This window comes from Meriones unguiculatus, chromosome 21 (assembly GCF_030254825.1).
Source record: "Meriones unguiculatus strain TT.TT164.6M chromosome 21, Bangor_MerUng_6.1, whole genome shotgun sequence".
Classification (NCBI taxonomy): Eukaryota; Metazoa; Chordata; class Mammalia; order Rodentia; family Muridae; genus Meriones; species Meriones unguiculatus.
The window spans coordinates 13890321-13906270 of NC_083368.1; the positions used below are offsets into that span (position 1 = coordinate 13890321).

At 48.7% G+C, this 15950-nt stretch overlaps 1 protein-coding gene across 1 annotated transcript; it reads right to left on the reverse strand.

Annotated features, from left to right (window-relative positions):
• Window positions 1-539: 539 nt before the first annotated feature.
• Window positions 540-15166, reverse strand: Htr5a (5-hydroxytryptamine receptor 5A). Its single transcript, XM_021648531.2, has 2 exons — window positions 13842-15166; window positions 540-3960 (listed from the first exon to the last, which is right to left on the reverse strand). Exons 1-2 carry the CDS (start codon window positions 14580-14582, stop codon window positions 3628-3630), a joined length of 1074 nt encoding a protein of 357 aa, XP_021504206.1. The 5' UTR covers window positions 14583-15166; the 3' UTR covers window positions 540-3627.
• Window positions 15167-15950: the final 784 nt, after the last annotated feature.

Here is a 15950-nt window from a genome sequence, read left to right on the forward strand (position 1 = left end):
CGCTGCCTATTCCTTGTGCGCCAGGTGTTCCACGCCCTAGGTCACATTTGCAGAGTGTGCACGATTAAAGTGCTGTCTGGGAGAGGCTAAATGCATCTGAGTGATAGCGTGTGAGTTCATCTTATGAAAATCTTAATAACAATGTCAGTTGGAGACGCGGTTACTTGATCACAGTACCCTCCTCTGGCTGGAGTGTACAGCATCGTGGGGCAAAGAGGGGCACTCAGATCCCATCTTTTCTCAGCCTAATAAAGAGTTCAAAAGAAATAAACCTTTAAAAAGGTATCTGGGGCTGGAGAGATGGCTCTGTGTGTAAGAGTGCTGGCTTCTCTTCCAGTGGACCTGAGTTCGATTCCCCTTACCTACATGGTGGCTCACAACTGTCTGTAACTCTAGTCCCAAGGGATTTGGTGCCCTCTTCTGGATTAGTCAGGCACTGCATGCACATGGTACCCACATACATGTAGACAACCAAACAAATATTTTTTTAAAAAAATCATATTTATTTTTAAATTTTTTATTATTTTTAAAATTGTGCGGCTGTGTAGGTTTGCACATGTGTGCATTCATAAAGGTACCTGCTCAGGCCAGAGGTATCAGATCCCCTAGAGATGGAGTTACAAGTGGCTCTGAGCCAGCTGATGCAGGTGCTGGGGGTGGAATTCAGGTCCTCTGCGAGAGCAGTGTGCACTCTTAACTACTGAGCCATCCCTCCAGCCCCCAAATAAACAGTAAGATAAATATTGAAATTTGGCATGGGATGAGAAATCCCACCAGGAATTCCAGGCAGACAGACATGGTACAATTTGCAGTGGGTTCCACATGTTGTATCCACGTGTTGTATTCCTTCACTTGTGCTCACTCAACAAACACATCCTCCATTATAACACTGAAAACCCCAGTAATACCCCTGGTTCCGGGTGATCTTGGGCACAGGGAAAATGAGGAAGTAAACAAGTCTGCATTTTGAGGTATTTATGAGTCTAGTATGTAAACTAAGATATATACAGAAGCAAGAAAAAAAAATCTAAAAAATTCCCAAGTAAAGTTCTCTATTGCATTGCTTTCATGCAGACAGGAGTCCACATTAAATATGTCCACGGTCACGATGCTGGCTAACACCTAGCACCGGGTCACACTCTTGCATAAAGAAAGGTTGTCCTTGAAGGAAATTCAAGATCACTTATGTCAAAACCACAAAGAAATCATCACAAATCTTCTATTTTTGAATGTTGGTGGATGTACTTTATTATATACAGTATAATATTTCTGTGCCTTCATGTTATGATACACAGCTTTATCTTGTGCATTTGAGGAATTCGGGGATAGAGTGGAGTTTTATTGCCCAAGAACTTGTAGATGTTTTGAATGGTGAGTAAGGGGTTTGTTTCAAATTGAGGTGACAGGGGCGAGGCCGCCCCCCATGTGATGGTGAGAGCGGTGGCAGTCAGAACCCGTCAGGTGGGAAGGTCCCTGCCACGAGGGCTCGGCCTGCAGCTGGGTGGGCAATCAGTAGTGGCCAGCTCCCTTTACCCGTGCAGCTGCAGAGGAGCGCAGAGGGGCTAACACACTCCTACGTCGCCTGGATCTAAAGGCTCATCCCACGGAGGCCTCCTGGCTGAGCGACAGCAGTGAAGGACGCAGTGCAGTTTGCACAACTTAAAACATTCTGTGTGCATCCTATTTTCACAGGGCTCAGATGCAACAAAAATAACTTCTTATATCTGGTCAGTTGTGACCAAGGCCAAAAATAAAAATAAAAATAAAAATAATAAAAAGAAAGCTCTTGTTGAAACAATTAGCAAAACCTTGTTATGACAGCCATGGACATGTGAGCCATTCTGTTCACTTTCCAGACCCAGTCCCCTAGTGCGGAATATGTGTCTGGTCCAGGCCACTGCTCCAGACAAAGGGCCTCAGAGTGTTGGAAAATTTTTACTTAGAAAACTCCTGGTCCAGGAGTGGTAGATCTCTGTGAAATCAGCCTGGTCTACACAGTGGGCTCCAGGACGGCCAAGGCTACTTAGTGAGGCCCTGTCTCAAACCTAAAATAACTGAACAAATAAACATTTGAAAACTCCTGAGGATGAAGTTGTTGCACTTCCTGTCAACTGGAGAAACACACCCACTCTCCACAGTCTCTCTGACTCTCTGGGGCTCCGCTCCCCGGATGAGGATTCTGCAGCAAACGGCCTCAGCATGGCTGTAAAGGCAACCCGCTGTTTCTCACTGCCGAAAGAAGTATGGGTGCTTTTGCTCATTCTGGATTTTGCTGAGAACGACATACTGAGAGGTGTGCACAGCTCTGTGGGTTCCGATAGCTCCATCCTCGGCTCGTGGAAGCAGTCAGCATGCACAGGGTTCTGGAAAGGTGACTAGCTCTTTTGTCTCTCCTTGGATTTTTTGATAATATTCTCAAAGTTCCCTTGAGCTCCCTTTGGAGGTGGGAGTGTGCCCAAGGTTTTCTGTCACCACGTAAACACTGTTTCCATGGGATTGTCTTGACACACTGGTCTCACCGCCAGATAGAGGCCCCATTGGACCCTTGTCTGCCTATCTGGTCGGGGTTCATTCACCAACAAAGCCACAACTGCAAAATGGCCAGTGCTCCCGCTACTGTATTGGTCTGATGGACAGGCCCTTGTAGCCACCAACTGTGAAACTGTACTAAGAAGATAACATGACTAACCTCAAATCTTACTTTTTAGGGAAGAAACACTAAGGGCAGAAACATTTGAAGGAATCACACCAAGAAAAACCTACAGCAAATACTTCTGAAAAATTAGTAGATTTTTTTTTCTATTGTTTGTGAACAGTTGTTTCAAAATGGAAGGAAATGGTTTTTCCAGTTTCAAGTTGATGGGCTGAGCTGATCTCAACCGGAAACTGATTTTTTTTTTCCTGCGGTGAACAAAAAACACTCAAGATAGGAATTACTGTCCTTGCCGCAGTTGGGGCTGTGCTTTGACATGTTTGTGGACAGAATTTTGTAGCCAAATACTAGGAAGGGACTCAGTCAGTATTAGGACGTACACTCTCGGGCCACGAGCAGAACTCTGAAATGAGGGCTAGTCTGGGGAGTTCGGCCTCACGGTCTGCTGCCCTCCAAACAGCCTCACCAGGGCGATGTGTTGTGGTTATTATATGTTGTCTCTTACCTCAGGCTGGTTTTGAACCTACTATGTAGCCCAGGCTGGCTGAGATCCTCCCCACCTGAGTCTCTTTAGGGCTAGGATTACAGCTGTGTGTGTGACCATCAACAGCTTTAAGCCTTATCATTCTTCCTGCCTCTTTCTACATACCTGAGTTGTTTCACTTCCTCCCTCTTCCCTCCTGTTTGTTCTGGTCAACTTTTCTCCCGTCCATGCTGGAGCGTATTTAGAAGAGAAATGGGCACTTTGTGGGCCAGGACGGTGGCTGCTGGTACAGAGTGAGGAAGAGTACCCAGGCCGGGGGACATAAGCCACCAGAGCCCTCAGGAAAAGACAGCTCCTAACACACGAGCACAGAAGTGAAGGGAGCCGAGCTCTGCTGTGACCCTGGTGCCCTTGGCAGATGGATCTTGTCCTCAGGACTGCTGGGCAGAGCGCAAAAATTCATGGGAAGAAGGCACGCCCACACGGCCTCTCACTGTTGCTTGGAAAAGAAGACCTTGAAAGCACTGCTGTAGCTCCTGTTGAATGCTGTGTAGATGAGTGGGTTGAAGAAGGAGTTGGAATAGCCCAACCACAGGAAGATGCTCTTCCAGATGGCAGGGATGTCCCAGGAGCACAGCGGACTGATGAGCTCCGTGACGAAGAAAGGAAACCAGCAGAGCACAAACACCCCGATGAGGATGCCCACCATGAGGGCCGCCCTCTGCTCCTTCTGCTCCCTCCATGTGTCCCCTTCCGTCTGGAAGGTAACGGTGGCATGGCGGACCGTGAACACCATGTGGGGCTGTTGGGTAGCGTCCTTCACCTGCAAGGCACAAACAGACACTTTGTAAGAAACACCTGCCAGGTGGTGGTGGCTGGGCTGAACCCAGACACGGATGAGCCTGAGCCCCACAAGCCACTCCAAAGGAAGTGTTGGGGCTCAGGTGGGTGATCCCCCAAACTAGAGGGTATAGCAGTGTGATGACAGGGCCAGGGTTCCGCATCGTAGAAAAGAGAGGAAGCTACAACACCGAGTTCGGTGTAAGTGTGGACCTGTGGCAATCTGCTCGGCTACAGGAGCAAGAAAGATAAACAGAGCGTGGGATGGCATGCTGAGCCTTAGCTGTCAGCTTGGTGGAGGGCAGAATCGTCGGATGGAGAGCCTTCATTGAGGAATTGCCTAGTCAGATTGGCCTGTGGGCAGTGTGTGTGTGTGTGTGTGTGTGTGTGTGTGTGTGTGCGCGCGCACACACGCGCGCGTTTGTCCAGCCCACTATGGGCAAGTCATCCTGAATTGTATAAGAAAAGCAGTTGTGTTAGAGCCAGCACTCTCAACCCGTAGGTCGTGATCCTTTTGGCAAACCTCTCTCTACAAAAAAAAAAAAAAAAAAAAAAGGATTTGCATTACAATTTACAATAGCAAAATTACACTTATGAAGTAGCAACAAAATAATTTTGTGGCTGAGGGTCACCACATCACGAGGAACTCTATTAAAGGGTGGCAGCGGCGTTAGGAAGGCTGAGAACAACTGGTTTAAGTGCTCTCACAAGCCAGCCAGAAGCCTCCTCCATGTTCCTGCTCTGCTTCTCAGGCAGAGTTCCTTAGAGGTGATGCTGAGTGGAAGAGCAAGCAGGCCTGCCTGCCTTCCCTCAGCGATGGGAATGTGGTCTAGCATTATGGGCTAAAATAAACACTTTCCTCTCCCAAATGGCTTTCGACCATAGTATTTTATCACAGAAAAATAAAGGAAACTAAAACAAAGGAATGTGGATTTGGTGGTAAATTACTGACTGTTAACTAGATCTAGAGTCACCCAGGAGGCTCACTTTGGGCCTGGCTGTGAGAAAGTTTCTAGGTAGGGAAGACACAGCCTACATGTTGGTGGTACTGTCCACTGTCTGGGGTCCCTGACTGAATAAAAGTGAGTAGAGCACCAGCTTCCAGCTGCACATACAATGTGAACCCCAGGCTCCTGCCACCATGACTTCCCTGCCCTGATAGGTTGCACCCCAATCTATGAGCCAAAGCAAACCCTTGACCCTTTAAGTTGCCTCTGTCCAGTATTTTATCACAGCAATAAGAGAATTGATTAATATCATATTCTGATAAGCTCATTATAAACAGAACAGTGAAGATGGAAAATTCACTTCCCATACCCGTCACACCAGGTACCCCACCCATCTGGCTACATGGCACCCTGTGGAGGTTATTGGTTTTTCTTTGTCATATCTGGGGGCTGACCGGCTGTGGCTTGCTGCTGCTGCCCAGAATCAGAGAGGACCCACTGCATATAGGTAGCCTAAGGAGAAAAATCAAAACTCACAAGGGAAGCACGGCATCTACCAAAGGAACATTCTCTTCACTCCATCATTAGCCAAACCCCAGGAAGTCAGGGTTACACTTAGGACCAGATATCTGGAATGTTTTTGTGTGAGTCTGCTCTAAAATGTTAGAATGTTCTAGAACTTTTCTTCTGGCATGAGATTCCCAATGGGCAGGTGAGGTGGCTCAGAGGGCGAAGGTGCTTGCCACCAAGCCTGATGACCTGAGTTTACTCACCTCTAACTCTTCCTTCCCCAGGAAGTCTGTATCACTCCTGGCATTTTTTTCTTGGGCCAAACTGGGCATTGGCAATGGGGATGATGGCAACATGAGGGTAGTAGCAATACTGGGACTACTGAAGACGTAGGGGTGCCGTAGATGCGGGGACACTGGGACGAGTTTCTGCATCAAGAATTCTTCAGTTTCATCATAGAGCTCTATATTCCTCAGAAAAGCATTTCCCCCATTGTCCTGTTTTTTTTTTTTTTTTTTTTTTTTTTTTTTTTTTTTTTTTTTTTTCTTATGTTGCTGTGATAAATACCATGACCAAAAGCATCTGGGGGAGCTTACACTTGCAGGTCACCCTTCATCAGTGAGGGCAGTCAGGGCAGGGACCGAAGCAGGAGCTGAAGCAGAGGCCTCGGAGGGTGCTGACCGCTGACTCACAGCCTCGCGCTCTCACAGCCTCCCGCTCCTCTAGCTTTCTCATGTAGCCCACGCGCACCTGCCTAGGCATGGCCCCGCCCACGTGAGCTGGGCCCTCCCACATCGTTCATCAGTCAAGACAGTCCCTCAGAGACGTGGCCACAGACCAATCTGACCCAGGCAGTGTCTCAGTTGAGGTTCCCCCCTCACACACCACACCACACACACACACACACACACACACACACACACACACACACACACCTATGGTGGCCACTGTTAGGAGATCCTGGCTGTTTGGAAAGTTTCCACTTACTCTTGTTTTCAGGCTTGTGTGCTCACTCTGTCTTGGCTCTGAGCTAATCAACAGCTACAATGAAGCCCTTGAATGTGTCTGTAGAGTGACCTATACTGACTGCTGTAAGAGTATAAGAGCTCGTTAGCAGATCTCAGAAAGAGAGTGTAAGGCTAACACAGTGTGACCAAGCAGACCAAGCCAGATCGTCTCTGTCACCTCACATACATTTAGAACAGGTGTTTCACAATTGCAGGTTCACTGAAACTTTCCAGCTTTACCAGCCTTTTCTCTTCCTTTCCTTCCTTCCTTCCTTCCTTCCTTCCTTCCTTCCTTCCTTTCTTTCTTTCTTTCTTTTTCTTTTTTCTTTCTTTTCTTTATTTTCAAGACACGGTTTCTCTATGAAGCCTTGACTGTTCTGGAACTTGCTCTGTAGACCAGGCTGGCCTCAAGCTCCTGCTTCTCTGCCTCCTGGGTGCTGGGATTAAAGGTGTGCACCACCACAGCCTGCCTGCCTTTTCTCTTTTAATAACTGAGTTATCTGGGGATAGCCCCCCTTGCTGAAGCTCTTGTTTTTTTGAAAATGTTGATATGCTAAATAATTACTACAAATCTAGCATGTTCTTTCCACTGCCAATTAATAGTGCCGTGCTTTGTGGTACTGAAGTTAGTGGCCAGAGACTCTCAGCTGCAACAGGTCACCTGGTCCTGCCAGAACACCCAAGAGACAGATTTACAGATTAGAAGAAGCCTCGGGGATGATAAAAATGTTCCAACTCAGGGGCAGACTCATTGTTCTGTTGCTATGGCAACAGGGAGGCTGCCCGTTGTCTAAACTGCTCTTCTGAAGATCAATGACAATGCCGTTCCCTGAGCCCTCCCTCAGGAGCCAGCCAATCAAGTCAGGGTCACCCTAGAAACCTGACTCTGAGAGCCAATTTGCTTGAGCACCCACATTCTTCAGATGCCCACTACCCCGCTGAATGGCCTCCCACCCCAAGACCGACCACCCTTGAGTTCAGAGATAATTATGATCTCCTCTGTTCCAGGAACAGTTTGGAACTGCAGACTTCCTCTTAATGCCTAGGACAAAGATCCAACAACAGCCATAACATCTCCCTACCAAAAAGCTTCCAGCACCTGCCTGCTCATGCTTTTGTTCAGGAACTACTGGTTCTTTGGGTTCTTGCTGGTCCCTTGGGCTCTTGCTGCTTGGCCATGTCTTGCTATTCTGGAATTTGCAAACAGGGATGTCTATGCGCCGGGTCATCATGCTGAGGTGTTTGCTTCAAGCACCTGGAGCCTCAGCTAGCAGTCTGCCGTTAAGTCTCCGATTAGACCATCTGCAGACCACAGGTCAGTGTGCACTAATGTCAAACACCACCATGTTGTGCGGGGTCGACAGTTGCTCGTTTTGTGTGTGTGTGTGCGCGTGTGTGCGCGTGCATGCGTGCATGCATGAGTGTGTGTGTGTGTGTGTGTGTGTGTGTGTGTTCACTCGGGTGCCCTCAGAGTCTAGAAGCGGGTATTAGGTCACTTGGAGCTGAAGTGGTGAGCTGCCAGACATTCATGCTGGGACTGAACTCGGGTCCTCCGCAAGACCAGCAAGCGCTCTTTCCCTCTGAGCAACCTCTGTCTAGCCGCAGTCATCTTGCTTAATCTATATCCAGGGGCCTGACAATATTGCCCTCCTGGGGTCTCTCTCTAGCATGTTCTGGAAGGTTTATCAGACACTCTAAATGAACTGCCCTTTCTTCAAGACTTTTTTTGCTCAGGACAAACACAAGCATTGCGTAAACTCACCAGCTATGTAAAACAGACATATAAACTCAGTCAGTCTATCAGCTGTAATTCAAAGCCTATGCCAGAGTCAAGGCATAAGGGAAAGTTTGCCTAAGCTTCAGAGAAGGGGGCAGGACTGTGTTGTAGTATTTAGAATTTCATTACAATTGTAAACAAACTACCATACTATCTGCACCTATCACAGCCTGAATGGAAACCTCTTCAAGTCTGGAAATATTTAAAAGCAGAACATAGAGGAAAAGAGTTATCTAACCCAACTATGGAAATTTAAGCATAAAGATAGAATACATCTTACATAAGGCTACTTCAGAAGCTTCCCTTGCGTGGGGTGACTAAAGAAAGGTGCAACATGGCAAAGCAAAAAAAAAAAAAAAAAAAAAAGGCAGAAGATAGATTTAACAGAAAAATCTACACAGCATTTGTGTGAAATGGAAGCCCACAGCTGTAAGAACAGGCATCAAAACTGAAGCTCAGGCCTTCCTTCCTTCCTTCCTTCCTTCCTTCCTTCCTTCCTTCCTTTCTTCCTTCCTTCCTTTGTTTTTTTTTTTTTTAAACATTACCTCTCTATATGGCTCTAGTTGTCTTGGAACTCATGATGCTAGCTTTGAGCTCTTCCTGCCTCTGCCTCCAGAGTGCTAAAATTAAAGATGTACACGACCATCCCTGGCTCAGTCTTTTCTTTCAATAAATGGACTCAAAAATAAGAAGTAAGTGGAACTGTGAACCTAGCAACTTAGAAGATATAAGGCTAGATATTTCTAAATAGCCTTAAAAAGTAAAGGCCAGAGATCCACTCAAGATGTAGTTCTCCGAATACACCTGAATAGGCCACTGTAGCCAGAGATGTGGGGGCCTAGATAAGATCCATATACCAAGAGGTTATCTATCATCTATTACGTATCTTTCATCTCTTTATATCTATCATGCATCAACTGTCATCTATCATTTATCTATATGTGTCATAACCTATTAGCAGAAGGCTCCTTAAAAGAATCAATATCTCATATTAACTGATAAGCAAAGTCACTATCCAAAATGAAGTCATTCCCAAGCGGACATAATCACCTACCAGGTCCTTACCTTTCTCGCATGAGAGGACATCTGCCTGTGGATGCCCTGCTTGTCTGCACTGGGCAAACGCTCCCTTAACACTCAGACTGTACAGATCAGCTCTTTTGGTATATAGTGTAAAGCTTTTCTGGGGTGGGCTGGAGAGATGACTCAACAGTTAAGAGTAGAAGCTGCTCAGCTGGATGTGGGGGCACATGGCTTTAATCCCAGCCCTCAGAGGCAGGTGGATCTCTGAGTATGAAGCCAGCCTGGGCTACAAAGTGAGCTCCAAGACAGCCAGAGCTACATAGAGAGACCCTGTATCAAAAGAAGGAGGAGGAGGAGGAGGAAAGAAATGAAGGAAGGAAAGGAAAGAGTACACACTGCTCAACCAAAAGATCCAGATCTGATGCCAGCACTCATATGGCAGACCACAACTGCCTGTAACTTAGTTCCAGGGGATCCAACACCCTCTTCTGGCCTCTGCAGGTACAGATGGTGTACAAACACACATACATGCAGGTAAAACACCTATAGCACATAAAATATTTTTGAAATAAATACAATTAAAATTATCTGAGAATAGCAAGATGGCTCAGTGGGTAAAGGCATTTGCCATTAACCCTAATAGCCTAAGTTTGGTCTCTGGAACCCACTGGTTCCTGCTATGTTCCTTTCTCCCTGAATAACAGAGAACTGGAAAGCTCCCAAACTCCCCTACTCCACATTCCAGCCAATCAGCTTAAAATGCTTTGTCTAGCTACCTAGACCCATTGTACCTGGAATAGAATTATTTTTTCTTGCTTCTGGTCTTTTTCCTTTAAAAACCCACTCTCAGAATGGTTCAACAGCCCAGTTTGGCTCCCAAGACCACTGTGTCCCTGAGCATGGTCAGTTCTTGGAGTGTTGAGTTCAATAAACCATCCATATCTGACTAAGAGGGGTGTCTGAATAGTCTGTGTGGCTCTTCTCGCACAACACCAGTTGTCCTCTGATTTCCACATATGCACCGAAGCACACACACAAAATGTAAAACAATGAAAAACCAAGAAATCTGGAACGCAAAGGTAAATTAGCTTGCAGTAATTAAGCTATAAACCTAGATAATTTTTTTCTTTAATAAAATATTTTGTTACTGGACATGATATGTGCTGCAATCTATGCTTGAAGCTAAGGAAGGAGGATTCTCAAGTTTTAGGACAACCTGGGCTACATATGGAATTCCCAGGCTAGCTTGGGTTATATCTGAAGACCCTACCACAAACAAATAACAGCTAGACAAAAGAAATCATTTGTGCCCAATGATTTAAAAAGAAGACTATGAAGCGCATTTTTCCCACAGAGGCTTGAGGGAACGTGGGTTTCTAGCAGGCTAAGATAGCCTCTTCCATGTGTGTGACCCACCTAGAGTTCAGTGAGTATTGTCTGTTTAAAAATAAACTGTGCTGCCACATATGATGAGACTGTAGCCAAGAAGACTTACCCTGGGACAGCGGGGGGCCTACCGAGACCCCACAAGCACAAGACCTGCAGCCCAAAGCACCCACACAACTGGATCAGAGTCCCCAGGAACCTTCCCTTTTAGACCAGTAACAGTGTACCAAAAAGGTTAGAGGGATGCTCAGCAGCTAAAAGCACTGACTCTTTCTCCATAGGACCTGGGTTTGATTCCCAGTGCCCACAGGGCTACTCATGACCATTTCTAACTCCAGTTCTAGGGGATCCAACACCCTGTTCTAGTTTCCACAGATACCAGGCATGTGCGTGGTGCAGAGACATACATACAGACAAACACCCATATGCAGAAAATGAAAAAAAAAATTTCAAGACAGGGTTTCTCTGTGTATCCCTGGCAGTTCTGGATTCGCTTTGTAGACCAAGCAGGCCTTAAACTCACAGAGATCCACCTGCTTCTGTCTCCCAAGTGTTGGGATTCAAGATGTGAGCCACCATGCCTGGCCCAGAAAAAAAAATGTACAAAGGCTAGGGGTTTAGTTCAGTTGGTTGAGTGCTTACAGCATGCACAGAAGCCCAGTACAACCTTGAGTGCCAAGCCAGGCATGGCGGCACGTGCCTTTAATCCCAGCACTTGGGATGGGAGATAGAAGCAGGCAGATCTCTGTGAGTTCAAGGCCAGCCTTGCCCACAAAAGAGTACAGAACAGCCAGGATTACACAGAGAAACCCTGTCTCAAAATTAAAAAAAAAAAAAAAAAAGGAAAACAACTTTGCACCAAATCAACTGGGTGTGTTGAAACACACCTCTAATCCCAACACTGGGGAGGAGAGAGCTACACAGGGAGCTGGAGGAGATCTAGCACCCTCTTCTGGCCTTCCTGGGCACTTGCAAAATGTTTGTTTTAAATTATTTAAAGTGTCTTAGTGTTGTGCCTCCACCTATATCGGTGCTCTGTGTGCATGCAGTACCCGCAGAGACCAGAAGAGGGCATCTGATCTCACGAGGGTGCTGGAAATCCCACGTGCTCTTTATCAACTGAGCCATCTCTCTAATCCCCTAAAAAACAAATGAAAAATGCACAGTGACTGAGCCATACTTCCCAGCCCTCAGTTCAGTAACTAAAGCTTTGTTTTCTTGTCTGATAGTGTTACATCACTGCTTTTGTAATAAGTTCCGATCCACAATCGCTAATGAACCTAGCCAGCATCTCCCCACTGTTAGATTGGGTGGGGGGGGGGAGTTCAAGAGACTAGACTCTCTGGCCTGGATAGAGACCGAACATTCAGTTGGGAAGGGTCATGGCCCTAGAAGCCATGCCTGGAATGAGGCTTACCTTAAGCCCTGCTGAAGAAGTGGGTGGAGTAATTAGACCCCTAGCACACTACCTTACCACTCCAATCACCTTGTTCTGCCTGCCTGATTTCCTAAACCTTTTCCCCTTTGCCTTTTCTTAACTTAGAACCACTTTTTCGTTTTTATATGGTCATTTAAGTTCAAGGAAAAATAAGACTGGTATTTCAGTTTCTGTTCCCAGGGCAATCAGAGGTGAACTCCAGGCCTCAGCAGCCATCGAGCTACTTAGAACCTAGTTCCAAGCTCCTTGGTGAAAACGGCAGAGTTTCCAAAATTCGGTTCTATGAATTCTGGTCCTTGAAATTCTTTGTGGTGGGGCCATCTTGTCCTGTTGGAAATCACCAGGCAGTCCAAACATCATCCTGGGAGGAAGGCCAATGTTCTAGATGGAGGAAACCTCTTCTTTATTCTAAAAAACAAAAATCCTTCTCCTACCTGCACCTAAGCTTTGAAATGCAGCCGCAGTGACAAGGTCTTCACAAGTAACCACCACTGTTGAGGCTTACCTTCACATCAAGCCAGTACAACACACTCAGCAGTACAACACACTCAGCACAGTCAATTAAAACAGTTTGCTGTCCCAGAGCCCAGCAACAGAGAAAGGGGGCTGTGCCCACGTCTGATCTCACTTCACTGCACAGGTGAGGGTCTCAGCAACACATGGGGAGCTAGCTCCCTTTCATGGTGCTTGAGAACACTGAATCACCAAGTCAGACCTTCAGGAGTTAAGGAGAGGCAGGCAGGGAAGCGTGGGCGGGAGAGGATGAAAGCAGACCTTCCTTGTTGTGGAGGCTGTCTGCTTCAAATGCAAGCTGTGGCAGTGCTGGGGGTGCAGGAAGGGCCGTCTGCCCTGAAACTTCAATTTCTTCCTTCACATTACTCAAAGGAAAAGCCAGCAGGCCAAGCAGTCCTCAGGGGTGCCCACTGCCTGATAAGGCTGCAGTAGAGGGACCCAGAAAGCAGTGGAACAAACCACTGGGAAGCAGACAGAAAATGCAGGCACCAAGAAGGCAGTAAACAGCTGTCAATAATCTTACAGGGTGTATGTGTGTGTATGTGTGTGTGGTTAGACAGGGCACTGAAGAAAGGAGAATGAGGCCGGGCAGTGGCGGGGCACACCTTTAATCCCAGCACTTGGGCGGCAGAGGCAGGGTGATCCTTGCGTTGGAGGCCAGCCTGGAACTCTATAGACTGAGTTCCAGGAAACCCAAGGCTATGCAGAGAAACCCTGTCTCGAAAAACAAACAAACAAAAACAAAAGCAGCTACAAAAATGAAGAAGGGCAGCAACCTAGAAATTGTAGTTTGCAAAACAGCCTAGAACACAGCACAATCGATATGCCTGCTACGTGGCTATCGTCCTGTCAATCATTCTAATCTTCCCGCCTCTGGACAACCTCACTACCAATGCAGAAAACTCCGGTCCCCACCTCCCACACCCCCACTCCCAGCACTGAGCCAGTGTCCCCAGACACTGGCTTCTCCAGATGTTCTATAAGGGATGGAGCCCATGCACAGGGCTTTGGTGCCAAAGTGGATGGGGTAGGGACAGGGATCACAAACTCCTCATTTTCCACGTGATCCACCAGACGCTCAGCATGGGAGGGCTCTGTCATTCAGAGTTTAGAGCAAAGGCAGTCTCTAGTGCTTGCTCCCTCCTCTGCCTACCTCTCCCCAAACTGGAGAGTTTCACTTTCCACAGACCTCGCGGGAGGTGTGTGCGAAGAAAGCCTTGGAGATGCCAGTGAAGTATTTTTAGCAATCCTTGTAGCACCCACCTCCACAGCCTCGGGTACGGGGGAGACGCTGTTGGTCTTCCGGGAGCCCACGCGGAACTTGGCGGCCTTGTAGATCTTCCAGTACACGAAGAGCACCACGCACAGCGGCAGGTAGAAGGCGCCCACGGTGGAGAAGACGGTGTAGGACGGCTCGCGGCTGACCTGGCATTCCTCGCTGAGCTCCGAGTATGTCTCCCCCCAGCCGAAGACCAGCGGGGCCAGGGAGATGACCGCAGAGAGCGCCCAGGTGAGCAGGATCATCACGTTGGAGACACGCTTGCGGGTGCGGAGTGTGTATTCCAGGTGGCGTGTGATAGACCAGTAGCGGTCCAGGGCGATCGCCGTCACGTTCCAGATGCTGGCGGTGCAGCAGAGCACGTCACACGCGATCCACAGCTGGCACAGCCGCCGTCCCAGCTGCCAGCGGCGCCCACACAGTTCATGCACCAGGCTCAGTGGCATGACCAGCGCGGCCACCAGCACATCCGAGATGGCCATAGACGCCACCAAGTTGTGCGGCACGCGGTGGAAGGTGCGTACCCTGAGGATGGTGGCCAGCACCAGCAGGTTCCAAGCGAACGTGGCTGCTGCTAGGAAGCCCAGCAAGGTCAGGACCAGCACTCGGAAAACTGAGAGAAACGGCCGACTAGGGCGCAGGTCTTCCGAGCCCAGGCTGCGGTTAGGTTCCAAAGAGGAGGGAGTGGAGAGAGTAAAGGAGGTCAAGTTTACGGGCAGATCCATCGCTGGCCCAGGCCACCTGCGCTGAGCCCACTGAAGTCAGTCTAGACGTTTGTGACCACTGGCCGGTGGAGAGAAGATTCCGCCAAGAGCATGTGGACCTGGCCCCCAATCTCCAGCTAGCGAGAGTCCAGAGGAGATGGTGGCAGAGGGGAGGGTGCTTGGCTGCAGGTATTCTTAGAAATTTGGAGAGCGGACTTCCAGAGGCTGAGTCCAGAAGTCAGGGCCCGCTTGTGCGATCACATGCCTGCAGCTCCTCTCCTCGGCGGAGACCGCTGTCTGGCCGCCGGCGGCAGAACATCCTCGGGGTCAGGCACCCAGCCCCAAGCAAGGTGGATGCCTGGAACCCGACTTCTACATCAGCACAGTCGCTGGTCCGGGGTTGCTTCCTGCCCCCCGCCTCCCCCTCCCAGCGGCGGCTCCCAGAGGTGGGGGTTGCTGGGGACGCGGCAGTCGGATGCCGAGGAAGCCACGCAGGTACCTGCTTTCTAGAGACGGCCTTCTCGGCCCTGGCCTCTCTCCGCCGTGCCCCAGGCTGCTCGGAGAGCGCACCCTGGCGCGTCCGCCCGAACCAGCCTTAGCAAAGTGAGGAGCCGGCGCTACGTAAGGCATCAGCTGATGAAGCCGCCTCTCCCCGCCCCTGGCTCCCGAGAGCGGCTTCGGCGCTCTGCGCTGTGCGTGGCGCTGTCCACGGTGCTGCCGCCTGGACCAGCGCCTACGACCACTGTGGCCGGGAACCAATTAGCTAGCAAACTTTTCTAAAGCCTTTCTCTAGTACAAACTGGAGCCGCGCATCTTGTTTCCAGGGAGTGCTGTGCTTGAAGTACCAGTGCCCGGAGTTAAGCACCTTAACAGCCCACTGTCCTTCCCGTCCAGATTTCGGGACGTGGTTGCCTCCTAATTCGGTGAGCTCAGCAGCCTCGCTTAAGCTGTTTGCTTTAGAGGGGAAAAGATAGATAACTGTTTTTCCTGTTCTCAGAGGAGGCTGAGGTGTGGAGTTAGGGTGCCTGTTTCCGGACACCTAGAAAGAGGCTTCCAAAAGCTCTTCCAGTGGCTCTACTGAAGCCTCTACCGAGAAGGAACCGGAGGATGGATGAATCGGCCTTTAAGAGCACACTGGCTGCCATTGCAGAGAACCCGCTTTCTTTGGTTCCCAGGACTCTCTGTAACTGGCTGTAACTCAGTTTCTAGGGCTTATGACACGCGCTTCTGGCCTCCATAGGCACCATGTACACATGTGATGCACATACATGCAATCATGCAAACATACACATAAAATAATAAAACAAGTAAACCCTTAAGAAAAGAGAAAAGCCAGGTGTGGTGGGCACCTGTAATCACAGCACTCAGGGAGGCAGAGGCAGGTGGATC

What these genes read in the sequence shown, in the direction of transcription:
- Htr5a (XM_021648531.2), bottom strand. Translation starts at nt 14,582, where the DNA reads ATGGATCTGCCCGTAAACTTGACCTCCTTTACTCTCTCCACTCCCTCC. An exon ending in CCGTACCCGAGGCTGTGGAG is followed by an intron (nt 3,961 to 13,841) that starts GTGGGTGCTACA and finishes TGTGCCTTGCAG; the next exon opens with GTGAAGGACGCTACCCAACA.